Raw genomic sequence first — 14,598 nt, 5'->3', positions numbered from 1 at the left:
GAAAATTCTATTCTGGGCATTTCTCATCACGGCACACCATTCATATTGTTCGCGGCGCGCGATGTAGTGGCGAGATAAGTATGCAAATGCGTCTCGATCGGGCACGTCCCTTGAAGAAAATGCATGTATCATCACGCACGGGACGAATGCGAAATATTATGGGGAATATAAAACACAGCACGCGCGTTAAAGGGTGCCTCGGTTGCCAATTCTGCAGGCACGGCAGCGCGCGGCAACGTTGTGGATCGATTTGTGTTCTTCTCTCTCGCTGCTCGCACTCACTCACTCAGTTGTGTGCACCGCTATTATACACACAACGATCGCCTTTCAGCGACACACACACACGTATTTATTTACCGTCAAAATTTTCATCCTCGCCAAAAATGAAGATGCAAAAAAAATTAATTTAATTCAATTCGGCTGACAAAAAAAAAACAGAAAGGACTCCTTATTCTTGGCTTTGATAAAATATTATTTTTAGCAAGAGAGAGACTATGTAACTAGCGTATATACCAAATTGGACGCAATCCAATAGGATGCTTTTTGTGTTGGCTCCCGGCTATGCTGCAAGGAAGTAAAGTGAACTATGTTCCATGCTGCGGCCCAAAAAAAGAAACACAGTCTTGGGGTGCAAATCAATACTGCTGGAGAACACACGAGTGCGAATGAATGCATATCAAGAAAGAAAAAATGATTTGATTAATCAAAGGGCCACGTGACTGACCTGTCATAACGGCGGGGGGAGGTGAATTGTTGGCGGAAAGATCATGCTGGCGGCGCGGCGGCAGCAGATTATTGCAATTTAGCGAATTCTGCGCTGCTGCTTCGTGCGCCGCCGAAGGGCTGCTGGACGAGTTGGACGAGGACGACGTGGACAACGGCGACGCCACCGCGGCTGGAGGAGAATTCGGGCCGAAACAAAATCAACAACGGCCTAATCCATAGTCGGAGGAGCAGCGCAGAGAGAGTGTGCGGTGTTTATCGAGGAACGAGACTACTGCCTGTGCCACCACCGCTACTACAACGCCATACGATTTTATGTTCTCCACTCTGCCACCACTCGGCCGCGGAGACTCGCACCCGGATCGCCGGCCGCCCCTTCAGAGAGGGATTTTGCGCCCTCGGCGCCTCCGAAACTCCAATTGCGATTCAATTCGGTTTAAGAGTTTCCGTTCAAATTGGTAGTGAATTTGATCGAATCTGAATCCGAGTTGGAAGATTTTCTGTTAGGGGTGCGAATCTCGTCCTTTTTCGAGTCCGCGAAGTTTGATGGTGCTCGGTTTGGTGTGCGCGGCGCTAAGACTTCTTTTTAAATATAAACCGGCTCGCAAGTTGAAATAGCGAGCGGGGCACGGGCGCACAAGATAGCGCTCCCAACTCCCGGCAGTTACTGGAGTGGAAGGACGCTTTTATCACTCCTCTAGGAGAGAAAGACAGAAAGAATTCCACCCTTTCTTTTATATATATATTTTTTCTTTCTTTCTCGCACCCCACTTTTTTTATTCCGAAACGGCAAAAATTTCACGCAATACGCGGAATTAATTAAAAACGCGAGTGCGTAACGCTTTGAATAAATTCTTATCTCCTCTGGGTCGATGTGATAAATCGCAACAACCCCCGCGGAGCTGGCTTACGAACAACCTCCTGAAAATGAAAAATTCAAATTGCGAGGGGAGATGACTATCCTCGGCTGTGAGAAAATATAAATGATGCCGAAGGTTGTGTAAAAAAAGTTAAGTTTCCAAGGGATGCTGGCTGATTGCAAATGGAAATTTGTTTTCACTTTGCCCGACGTTGCGAAATGAGAAATGTAATTTATATAATTACATGCAAGAGGAAGTGCATTTGAAATTTTCTCCACAGGAATAAATATGGGGTCCGACTTCTGACTCCACGTGGATGGGAAAAGGAAGTAATAATAAGAAAAAAAAAATTGCAAAAGGGAGAAAACTACTCTTCAAAAAATATTTTATCTGCATCAGAGAAAGATAAAAACTTTTAAAATTCAAAATAATTTAGTTAAAACAGCAAATTTACCAATATCTAGGATTTAGATTGAAATATTAAGAATTAAAAAGAACTGATTAATGAAATGTAAAGGAAAAAATTGGATAAAAATCTTTATAAAAATTATTTTTTCTTATTAGAATAAATTTAGTTGTATTTACTTAACAATTTTTTAAAACATAAATTAGCTTTTGAGAGAAGAACAGAAATTTTTGAGCTTAAAAAATTTATTAATGACAGACGATATATATTTCAACTAATTAGTTTTTAATTGTCACACCTGTGCTCACTATTACTTTAATTCAATTCTGCCTGAAGAGATAATTTCAGTTTAAATTATGCTGTGTCTCGAATAGGCAGCCATAAACGTTTGAATAACGGCTTCTGATTCTTTTTCAATGGTGAAATTATCACAGGGGATTATACTGTCTGGTACCAGTTATTTTTTTTCCAGTCAGTGACACCACCAGCAATATTTTCAACCACGCCAAGTCGAACGAAAAACAATCAGCCGGTGCTGCTGGGTGCTGTCAAAAAAAACCAGTTGGAACATCGGAGGCAGCTTATCTCCAGTTAACATCGTTTGCATGCGGAAATTAAAGAGCAGCTTCGTGTGTTCACATCGGAGGTGGCTGATCAGCCAACGTTTAGCAGAGACGAATTTATGAGAGGCCACGCCTGCCTGGCTCCTCGTGGAAAAATAATCAATCACCCTCCGCCGCTCTTTCATATAAATTGGCGGCATCGATATCTGCGGCACGCAAAAATTATTTACGATGATGAAACGCGCGTTTATTTTTATTAATCCTGCGCATTTTTTGCCAATTGCTCCAAACGGGTTATGTGCGTGAAATATTGCAGCGCGCTCCGCAGGCGAAATTGCTTTCTCATTTTTCTGCCTTCAAAGTTTGCGCGAGAAGAGCTGCGAAGCGTTTTGCCACGACTAACGAGCCAATTTGCTTGACGTGCCAGCGCGAAGTTGACTGATTTTTTTATTTGATCAAGGTTGCTTTGAAGCAAACAAAAGTAATCTGCGCAAAAAATTTGGATATTATATTTAATCTTTAAAAATAAATGGCATAAGAGTTTCTGATCGGTTGTTCAATACTAACAAATCCTTTATTATTATTTTTTTTCCAAATCTGCACATGGATATTATTTTTCAAGTTTTCAGATAATCTTGAAGGTAATGACAGTGAATCTTTGGAAAACGTTGTAAATAAAAATATGATTAAATTTTTTCAAAATCAAATCAATATTCATTATAATAATTGACAATAAAATTAACTAAACTTGATATCTATTGAATTTATTATATAGTAGATTTCCATCCTCCAAATTTCAGATTAAAATTTATAAAGAGCAAAAAAAAAATCAAGGAAAATATTTTAATAATTTTAACTAAATGGTTTAAAAAATTTAATCTTCATCCTCTCTTCAAAGTAAAACCATGCATAATAGTTATGAACTGACTCGTATATCAAAAAATTTAACAAAATATTAATTTCAGTTGATATCACTTTGTTCAAAAAGTTGTTAAAATTGTGCAGCACGCCAAAGCTGTATATAATAAATAAATATATTCCACTTTAGAAAACTTTTTCAATTACTTGGAGTGCTCGTCGTGCACGCACTCATCTCATTCAGCATAGCAGCAAAGGTCTCGCAGTGAAAACTTGTTTCCGAAAGGTACTGACGAACGCAGCAACAATCCCCGCGAAATCACTTTAGCGTGCGTGCGGCCCGCAAATAATATTGTTAGTTTGTCTACCGGTCAAAGTAAGACTTCGCGCGTGTATTTTTGCCAAGCTGTTGCGACGAGCCGCGGCTAAATCCACGGCTAGAATGCATGTAGTATTTACATATGTACTACGAATCTGCAGAGCCTTCCGAACGCCTTCGCGGAATTAACATTTGTGCGTATCAAACTCCTGCGAGGTAGGCAACTTTTTGAGCTTCGCTACTTTTTTTGCAGGTTGTATAAGAGGGTGTAAAGGCATGCCAGAACCACCGAATACATTATTCGCACAAGTTCAAAAGTCGCTTTTAATTTTTGTGTGTGAGCGCGGTGGCCATATAATGAAGTGTTGTTTTAGAGCTTCCAAAAAACGTAGAGGGAAATTCGAGCCATGTTTCGTTCCCGAACACAAATACCATTATGCATGGAGAACCAACCGTCTCTCGCGGAGTGGCATCGGAATCGACTTTCGGGAAATTCGGCGCGTTATATTTTGTGCGTGCCTCGCGAGTTTTCATCAAAAGTGGATGAATTATGTACGCTTATCATGCTGCATTTCGCCTTCCTGACGACTGCCACCGATCGATCGGCATTGGTGGAGAGAAGTGACTCTCGACTTTTCCAGCGTTTTATAATTCTTTTTGAGAGACATAGTAAATAATATTTCACACCACCTTCTTTAAATTCACCTAGGAAGAGCGTAAATTACTAATCATTCGAAATTTTAACAATAAATTATTCATAAAAAATAGGGTGGAGTGGAAATTTTTATTATTGAAAAATCATTCTAAAAAAAATGGTTGAGAAAATCTGCCAGTAAACAAATATTGAAAAATTTTAAATTTTTAGATCTGTGATCACTTTTTACATGAAGCAAAAAAGTTAAAGATTTGATTGATAAGAAAATTATTTCACTTGTAATGTCGTAACTTTCCAACAATTTATGACCCATTGGTGTAGTTTCCTTTCCTCTTTTAATTTTAAATCCTATATGGGGAAATTATTTATATTTTGAAGTTCTTTTTGTCATAAATTATGAAAAGATTGAAAGAGATAAAATTGCTATAGTGAACAATAAGTTGTTTAAAATATTTTCAAAACTTAAAATGATATTTTGTTAATTATAGCACATCTTTTTGTCTATTACTTTAATTTTTTAACTTATTATTTCTATTTTTGATAAAAATTTATAAGATATTGGGATTTTAATATTAATAATAACTTCTATTATTGTAATTATTAAGATTATTGATTAAAAAGCAATTTGAGCATAATCATATAAATAAAGCTCAGTAGATGTAGAATTTATATTAACATTGTTATTACTAGCATGAACTCTTACCCCTTTTTGAAATTTGAAATTTGAATTTTATTATGAAAATTAAAAAACCATTTATTTATGACAGTTCGGAAAAAGAATATTTATTTTATAATTAATATGAAAAAAAATTATATTTCTGCCGCAATCAACCATCATACTCGGCCTATAGGCTACCGTTCGTTTTTCGTACCATCAATAAAACAATCAACATGATCATCTTCCTCTCTCTCTTGTTAATTTTTTTCTCTCACAAAAAGCACCGCTCGCGACGCAAATTCCCAGCTGTAAAATAATCATCTCTCTCCTCATCTTAGCCAACAACTTATTTAATTTTCGCAAGTGAAATAAAAAGAACAGAATTCCTGCTCGCATATAACATGACCTCGACGTGCCGCATATAATTAAGAATCAAAGGGCGCGACCCTGAAGAAGCACCTTCGAAAGGTGACGGCGCATGCGCCCGCGGGGTCAGAGGCGCGAGGGCCGTGGGTGCTCTTGGTACCGTACGCATCCACGCTGGCTATAGCGGGACCCCAAACAATTTAATTCCACTCTGCTTGCCTCGCCTCTCGCGAGTGAGTGAACGGCGGACCGAAAACGTGAGGGTGACGATGTGCATGCACTCGAATATACCGCGACTCTCTGTCAGTGTGTCTGATGTGATGTCAAATGCGATTATCAGTGCAGATTGTGCACACAAAGAGGCGGCAATCGAGAGCAAACACGAGCTGGGGTGACCCCCCGGCTGCTCCTTCACCGGTGTCTTTTTTAGGAAGAATTTTTTACACCATTTATCCGTCGCCGCTTTAATTTTTGGTCTTTTGCGCGAGGGGGAACCGAATTAAATTGTTCGTGAAATTTTAATTTGGCAAAAAGGGTCCGAATCGGCGCGTTTACGCATGATGATGAGCACCCAGCGCCACGGCCGTGTGTACTTTGTTTCCAGTAATTTGAAGGGAGAAAAGGGTGACATTATGCAAATGCATGCGCTGCTCCCCTGCGCTGAACGCCGGCGCCAAATTATCGCACTGAATTATTATGGACGCTGGATTTTGAATTTGACGTCAGCTGATATTAGTTTAGGATAAAAATCAATATGAAAGGGAAAATGAGTAAAAAGAAATCCAACGTTTTATCCAGAGTGATTTTTCTTTTCAAGAAAATGTATTTGGTGTAAAAACCACACAATCAGAAGCAAAATATTTGCTAAAAGGTTGATTTAAAAAAATAAAAAAATATTAAAATAATTATTGAGCCTGACTTGTTTTTTAGATTGATTTGCACGCCAAATTTGTGAACATATTTCATTAAAAACCAGATTCAGGTAAATATTTTGCCGCTTAAATAAATTCTATCTATCTAAATATCTTTAAAAATTTTTATTCTGAATTCAATATAACTAAAAATTTTTCAACAATTACAAAGAATTGTCAAAAGTTTTAGAATGTCCCTTTTAGCTTTTATATTGTTTCTCCTCCTTAAAAGTTCGAAAATTTCCTCCTACACTTAACAGAAGTTCGTTTCCAAAAGTTATATATAATAAAGTGCAAAACTCTGCTTGTAAAGAGCCAAAGTTTAAGTTTCGAAAATGGCTGGAGAAAAAGGAGCAATCTTGCTGCTGCAAGTTTTTCCGAACCCCTTTTATTTTCGGCGGCGGCGACAAGCGAGAGTCAATTAATGCTTGTGAAGCAGTATTTAGTGCGACGCCCTTTCGCCTTGATCGCGCGCGGCGCGAGAATCAATCATGCGTCTCGGGGCGCGTTCAGCAGAATTTCAATGGCATCATCGACGTCTTTACCGTCCACTTTGCCGTTTGAAGTCATTGTGTTCCACCCGCGCTCGTTCGCGGTGCCCGCGACACGTGCGATAGACTGCAGCGGATCTGCAATAAATTAATGCGCCGATTTCCTCCGCTGCGCTGTCGACAAAGCGCCCTAACGATTGCCAATCAGTCACAGTGCATTAATTGCGATTGTGTGCTTCGTGTACATTTTATGATACATAATTTTTTTTACATCTCAAACGCGAGATCATTCAGCTTGCAACAGCTTAAGATTACGACGTTTGTATGTATTAATCTTGTAACAAGAAAAGTGTCAGCAATTCTCTTATTACTAACAATTAGTAATATTTCAGTTCCATCAACTTTAACATTAGTAAAAATATTTGATTGAAAAGTAAATAATTTTATTAATTGTAATATTGAACAGTGGCACCGAAAAAGTTGTGTTAGCAAAAAAAAAAAAAAAAACATAATTTTGAATATAATAATTTAACATGCTCTATTTAATATTTAAACCTACGAAATTAATTAATGTACGCAAACAATAAGTTGGTTTAATGAAAATGAAATTGTTAAAATTAATTATATAGGTGGATTAAAAATTAAGAAAAGCAACCAAATGAGTGACTTTCTGTTTTCGACCTTTTAAGGTGCAAAATAAAAGAAAGACGCAATACAAAAAATTAACGCACTGGATTTAAGCCAAATTATTGGAAGAATGCAAGAATCATAAAAAATAAAATGTTTGAACACGTGTCATTCTAAAATTAAAATCCATCGCTTAATGTAATAGATTGTAATTTGCATTCCACTGGCACCACTATTATTTGTGTGAATAATTATGCGAATTCAATACGGCCCAGTTACTTTTTGACTTCATTATTATTTAAAATAATTAAAACCTCATTATCATCTAGATTAGTTTAGCTTAAAAATTTATACTTTTATAACTTCCTTGCCAATATGCAAAAATTATAATTCAAAATTGTTTTGGCTCTAACATTTCCCATGCCAACGTCTTTCACCACTTTTAACCCTTTCCCTTTTGTTGCAAAATTTATATTCATATGAAATGCATTCCTTGGCTAAAATGCAGAGGTCTTTCTTCAATTCAGAGAGAGAAGGATGCACATAAAAGTGTCACATAAATTAAGCCCATCCAATTTGCACAAAAAAGTACTTTGGTCGAAAGTTTCGAACAAACTTTTGGCCAGTTTTTTTTTCGCTCCAACCCTTACTCTGGACTCTGCGTGCACGAGTTTCGCCAGCGAAACACACGACCAGCGACGACGGTATTGATGCGATTTTTACGTCACAGAAATTTGGGCGGAGTCTGCTGACGTCACCGAGGGTCGATGCAGAAAAAATCAACTCACCCCTTTCATTCCCTCGCCCGAGAGTCAGCTGTTTGGGGCTGTTTTATGCGTACGTGGTTGCCGGTTCGCTCGTCGGCATAATGCGTGCGCCGCATACCGAAATTGCAGCCCTATAATAAATTATGAAAACCCCCGGGATCACTCGGCCAAGCATGCGAATCAAATAAAAGAGAGGAATAAAATAAAAAAAAATAAGCCGACCACAAAAGCACGTATTTGATCAAAAACTCGATGATTTCATGGGAAATATCAACTGTAAGTTTTTATATTAAATATACCAATATATAGGTTTAATTTTAGAAAAGTAGGTCCGAACACACGGGGTGGCTCCACGTGCTAAAAGGGTTGGTGCTCGTTCACGTGTTTCCGCAGCTGAAACTTGGGAGGCGATTAGGCCAGCTTTTGACACTGGCTAACAACGTCGGTAATTGGATTACATGCCGTAGAGTTGCGCGAGGGGTGAATTTCCTCGCCTAGACAAAAGCGAAAAAAAATATCCTCCTATTTTTGCAGATCATTATCCATAATTTTAGTCTTAATTGCTCCGGCGTGTAATTATATAAATTTTCCTAGGGGTTGCAATTAACGGTGCAATTTCATGCACTTTCGGCGCCATTACTCATTGCAGAATCCATTTGCCGCTCGGTGCACCCCGGTGCAATTATTTTCGCCCGACCCCGCCCCTCGGGCTGCAGCCGTCGTCGGATGCACCAGCTCGCTCCGACTCATTGATCGGTCTGGCTGGAAGCCTTGGTTCGCCAACTGAGCACCACCCCAGCTGACCGCCAATGCTGGCGCCATCGTGTTGAGCACCCTCGTCTCACACTCACCCCTCGTGCTTCTGCAACCCTCGCATAGATGGCTCATTTAGAAAATTATTCCCAGAAAATTGATCAAATTCCTACACTCGTATCAATTTTTTTTCAATCATGATCAGATTATTTTAATTAATCAGAGATTGCAAAGAAAGGTTAATTTTTTTAAATTATGATTTCTGTCCTGAGATCGTAAATAACAACACAGGATGCTCAACTTCTTGTTTTATTTTTTTCTCCAGCTTCTCATCCTCTTGTACTTCCGTGTGTTGCTATAGCTTGCAAGTCCCCGGAGACTCATGCAGTTAGCAAAGTAATTTCTTAATTGAGAGGCGCCAACGAAGTTATCCGTCGCCGAGTTGTAACTTTACGCATATATGCAAACTCCAAGAGAATAAATTTCTTCCATTCAAGAGGAGAAGTTTGGCTCTAAAGTATCCGAGATATTTCCTTTCTTGACTAATGAAATGCGATAAAACGGAGAAGACGAAAATTCCCATATTATATATAAGGCCTCATCCTACTGGTTTTTTTTTTATTCTCAGAAGACGGAGAAGAAGTTGAAAAACCTCAAAGTGACAAATAGTCATATATTTTCTTCCTACGAGTCGAACAAAAAAGGACGTATAGACGATGTTAATTATTCTTCCATTTCATTTGCCCCCGCGATTGCACACTCGCGAGAAACACACTTTGCTCATTTTATTCGCCATGTATTATATTTCCCGGAGTAACGGCCTCGACAGTGCGCACATCATATAGTGTGTGTATTGTCGTAATCGGCGGCGTCAGTATAATAATAATGATGATCATCTTCAACAACGCGAGAGAGAAATGAAAATTCTTCGATCTTGTTGAAACTAAATCTATGTGATTTCAAACCCGTTTACAATAATATAATTTCCAATTGCAATAACCTGCTCAGAATGTCGCATTGATGAATCAATTCGCCTCACGCACATGTTTAATAAATTTCAAAATTTTTAAGTATTTGCTTAAAATTTTTTTTTATATGTTAAAAAGAATATTAAATATAAAAAATTAGGCTAGAGCAGATTATTTCAAGCTTTACTCCTTGTTTTTAAATTGGCTGATTCTTTTATCTTCAATTAATTTGTCTTATTATTTTGAAAAAATCTAGCATAATTTATTTATGCTCGCATTATTTCTTTATTCTCTCTTCGCATCTCTCTTTCTGCACGCGCCGCGATGCCGCTTGCACTTGTGTGATGTCATAGTTGCACATGAAAGGTCAATGCTCCCTGCGCAAAATTGCACCATGTGCAAGCGCTGTTTGCGTGCCGATGCGTATAGCCTAGGATGGGAAATGCAAAAGAAGGAGGTGCGGCGCACACACACTCCAATAATGGAGTGTGCGAATCGATCAAAAGTCAATCACGACCGTGTTTTCCGTATTTTGCCTGCTATACGCGATAACAATCTCGCTTGATAATTGTTTTTTGCGGCTCCTTTGAATGGTTTGCTCGCGGAGCGCCTGGGGAAATAGTCCTGATGGGAAAAATTCTCTATGCTATTTTATTGATTGGATGCAACGTTGACGATAGACGTAAGGCTGCGGAACATATATAACGTTAAATTATTGCAATTTTCTCGTTCACGTGTGCGTTTTAATTAAAATTTAATAAAAAGCAGGAGAATTGCTGATTATTTAATGAAATTCATAGTCTGAAGATGGTTTTTTATAATTTTTTTTAATCTTCGGTTAAAAATAATCTTTCAGTCTGCATTTTGCTTTTAAAACATTGCGTAAATTGTTTTCAGTAAATTTATGGCAATGCTTCGCCCATGTCAGTAGGCAGAACAAGTTTCCACCCATTCCAATTTTATTTTCTCGCTCCATTAACTCCAACAACTTATTTTGGAAGCATTATTTATTTTGAGCAAATGCCGTGGTGAAAAAACTGAACTGGTTAATTCAATATTTGCATTAATTTAAGGGATTTGAAGCTTTCAAAAATCAAACTTTAACAGTTCAGGTCCTTCCTGGTCTTTTAAATCAATGTTGAACAATAGAAAATTACTTCAAAAGCTAAATTTTATAATGGTTGCCGTAAATTCATCAGTTTTCCTCCAAAAAACAATTTTCTAATTAAACGTTTAAATCGTTGCAGGATGTATAAGAATCTTAAATATAATTTTATTATTCTGAGCATCCCTAAATTCTTTTAATGAAAAGATTAAAGGGATCAGAAGTGAGCGATCTTCCTTTTGGCTTTGTATATGAAATTAATTTCCAGCGTGCGGGAATCGCACCGATTAAATTCCGAGCCGCCGAGAACAACCCGCTGGCTTGAGCGTTTAAAGCCCAGCAAGCACTCGCTATTTAATGCATTATTCATTAAGCAGGCCGACTTCACGTTATGCGGCACCACCAGTCTGTGCAAATAGCTGGAATAAAAGCGCACGCGGATATATATATATTGTCGTTGGGCCGCGAGGTGTTTGGCCTGCCAGGTGATAACAACACATCAAACCAAAATACCCTCTTGACGCTGAGCGCATAATGAACTGTAAGTGCGTTCGTTTGAGTGCCGCTCAATTAGCCGGACGAGTGCAGCAGCCACTCTCTCCAATCGAATTTAAATCCAACATACGCACAGGGGACTGTGCTGAGTGAATTGCTCATCAAAATTCACCAGTCATTGTGTAGTACCGGCTTCAATGCAAATCCTGTTTCACGCCAAAACTTCGTTATTGCATTCCTTTGTACTCAAAACCTCAACAATCGGATTTCAAATTTTTGAAAAATACAAAATTTAGTTTCTAGAATGTGATGCCTTTTTAAGTAACGGGAGTTTATTTGCCTAAGTAAAAAAAATTTGTCATACTCACTCAGCACGCTGAGCAAATAATAAAACTACCGTATTACTTTAAGATTTTCTTCGTGTAAGTGAAAATGCGTGAATCATTGTACAGCCAAAAGCAGAAATCAAATTTAATTGCCCACATTAATATATTTTACTGAAAATATTTTACGGAAAAACAGCATAATATGTATTTCTCAACTTATTGTAAATTTGATCAATGATCTAGATGTATTTCATGCTGTCAATAATTCTTAATAAAAAATTATCTTCAACATATTACTTCAACAACTTTTTTAATTATTTTTATAATGCATTAATTAAAAATTATAAAACAAAATAACTAAACAGCGAATTTTCTGTTGATTTGTAGAATAAATATAAACTGATATTGAGCCATATTGTTCCAGTTTGTTAACAAATAAGGCCCTAATTTTTTTAGATTGCTTATTTAAAATGAAAAATTAATTTTTTAAATGTTTTCCCAATTACTCATTTATTAGGCCAAAATATAAACGGAGAACGTAAAAAGCTCAGTCTTTATATATCCTAGCGTGTTACGACTCATTGTGATTTTAATCAAATTTACTTAATATTAATTTTATCCTCATAATTTGATTCACAACAGCTGTAATATGTAATTAAACTTTTTAAATGCAATTTACTTATAGTTTTAATTACTTTTATAGTCTCGTAATCCGCACTCAATTAAAATCGCAACAGTTCCAATTTAACTTTTGCTTCTCCTGGGTTTGATCATATAACAATGCAATTTACAGAACCAGGAGCTCAATCAAAACGCGTTTTCTAATCTTTACGTCGTCAGGAATGTCAGAAGCATCATCTCCGGTTTCATTTTCCCTGAGGAAAGGCAGACGGCGACCCGCGTTATTTCCGTAACAGATCGACGGAATTATGCACCCCGTCAACCGTCGGCGCACTGCCGGTTGCATACATGTGACGAGCCGCACGGGTGCAACGAGCGAGACGCAGTTGCGGCTTCGTCTCGTCGTTATTGAAAAACGCAAAGGTGCACAGAAAACACGCAGCTCTTCCCTGGTAATTGCAATAATCTCAAATATAATGACGACGCGGCAGGCGGCAACAAAGGCGAATGCAATTTTATACCTGCCGCGAAAAATAAAATGCGAGGTGCAACCAGGGGTGTATGTACGGGGGTGTTTCCAGCTGCACATTGTGGAACGGGTGGCTGCGCAAATTGCGACGTAAATGCAGCCGGCTTTGTTTTCAATGACGGGAAAATGTCAAGTTGGGTGCGTGGGAAGCTGACGACTTCAGGAAAAACTGCATTTATCGATCACTTATTCGAGGAAATAAACGTGGGAAATATAATTTGGAAATAAATTTTAATGAAAAAGGCAAAAATTTGAGCATGAATTTGCTCTCCTAAACTAATTGTATCAGAAAATCTTATTATTTTTTACGAAATTATCAAGTTTGAAAAAATCCTTAATTTTTTAGTCAATAGGTTGCCTTATAAAGAAACTAAAACAAAAAATCAACGAAAGAAAAAATTAGAATAGAAAAAGAAGAAAAAAGTTAAATATTGTAAGAATTGAATATTGGATATAAACATTTTTTTATTAATTTCATCACTTTTCTCACAATAGGGGAAATATTTGAAAATGTTAAACAAAAAAACTCTAGTTGATTTTTTTTAATCATTTCCTGATTCAAATAAAGGCTGAAGTTTAAACTATTTAATGTTTTTGTCTCTCAAGCATATCTGTCAAAAAATTAATTTGCTTTATTTATATCTATATTTGACATTTTCTTTATACAGTTTTCTTTTTCTTCTTTGTCAGCACAAAAATTGCAGTGCTGGAACAGAGCCAAGAGCGGAAAATTTGAGCGGAAAACGTGGCAGGCCTAAAAGCTGTCCTCGGAGCCCAACAAAGAAGCGGGAGCGTGCAGTGCGGGTTGCATGCACCGTGGGTGGATGGCCGCTGAGGGCGGGCGGGGGTGCGGCGACGGCGGCGGTCGGGGTGCATGTGCAGCCGCGAGCGGGTCGATAGCGACAGGCCTACACCGCCCCATGCCATGCACCCCAAGAGAGAGAGAGAGAGAGAGGGTATGCAACCCAGCTGGCGAACAACAACACCCGTCCAAGCAGCCAGCAGGAACGGCGCGTGTGTGATAAGGACACCCACACACACCGCAATAAATTCGGGGCTGCGATAATGAGTGAAAATTTATTCCACAGGGGTGGGTTTTCCCCAACTTTCAATCAAAGATTGCGGGCACGCACGAGTCAAATTTGTTGTTTTAGCGGCACAATTTTGGTTACATTTTTTAACAGAATGAAATTAAAATTATGAAATCTTATATTTATGTATCATCAGTTTGTTGCAGATGCGCAATTAACTCAAGTGTAGAATTTTTCCATTCAATTAATTATATAATAAAAAAATGTTCCTTCAAATTATTATATGTCAGACTATTCACACTGCTTCACGTAAAGCTAAATAATTTTAATTTGGCAATTCCAATCACAATGTGTCAGAGCCGCCTAAAATATATTTTCTTTTAAAAATTAGTTATAATATATTAAGCTGAACGCTAAATCATATTTCACTTTAAATTGCATTAAAATTAAAAATAAATTCCATGTAAAACAAAATGCTGTTATAAAAAGAATATCAAATGTTTTTTTAATAAATTAGTATTATTAGTAATTTTAATGTTATAATGAAATTATGTTAGTATCTATAA

The 14,598-nt window shown here is 37.6% G+C and overlaps 1 protein-coding gene across 2 annotated transcripts in view; it reads right to left on the bottom strand.

Annotated features, from left to right (window-relative positions):
• LOC132193658 (probable nuclear hormone receptor HR3) overlaps positions 1–14,598 on the bottom strand; it is an 86,534-nt gene that overhangs the window by 65,200 nt on the left and 6,736 nt on the right. Inside the window, exon 1 of one of the 2 annotated variants that reach the window (XM_059614469.1) lies at positions 725–985. The exons of the other annotated variant lie outside the window; for it this stretch is intronic. Coding sequence (XP_059470452.1) covers positions 725–731 — 7 coding nt within the window. The 5' untranslated portion in view covers positions 732–985. Of the gene's footprint in view, positions 1–724; positions 986–14,598 lie in introns of those variants that run through there. 2 annotated transcript variants of the gene reach the window in all.

Source organism: Neocloeon triangulifer, unplaced genomic scaffold (genome assembly GCF_031216515.1).
Source record: "Neocloeon triangulifer isolate White Clay Creek 2 clone unplaced genomic scaffold, ASM3121651v1 ptg000004l, whole genome shotgun sequence".
In the NCBI taxonomy this organism is placed as follows: domain Eukaryota; kingdom Metazoa; phylum Arthropoda; class Insecta; order Ephemeroptera; family Baetidae; genus Neocloeon; species Neocloeon triangulifer.
Note: the sequence above shows the minus strand (reverse complement) of the source record. Positions and strands in the feature narration are given on the sequence as shown.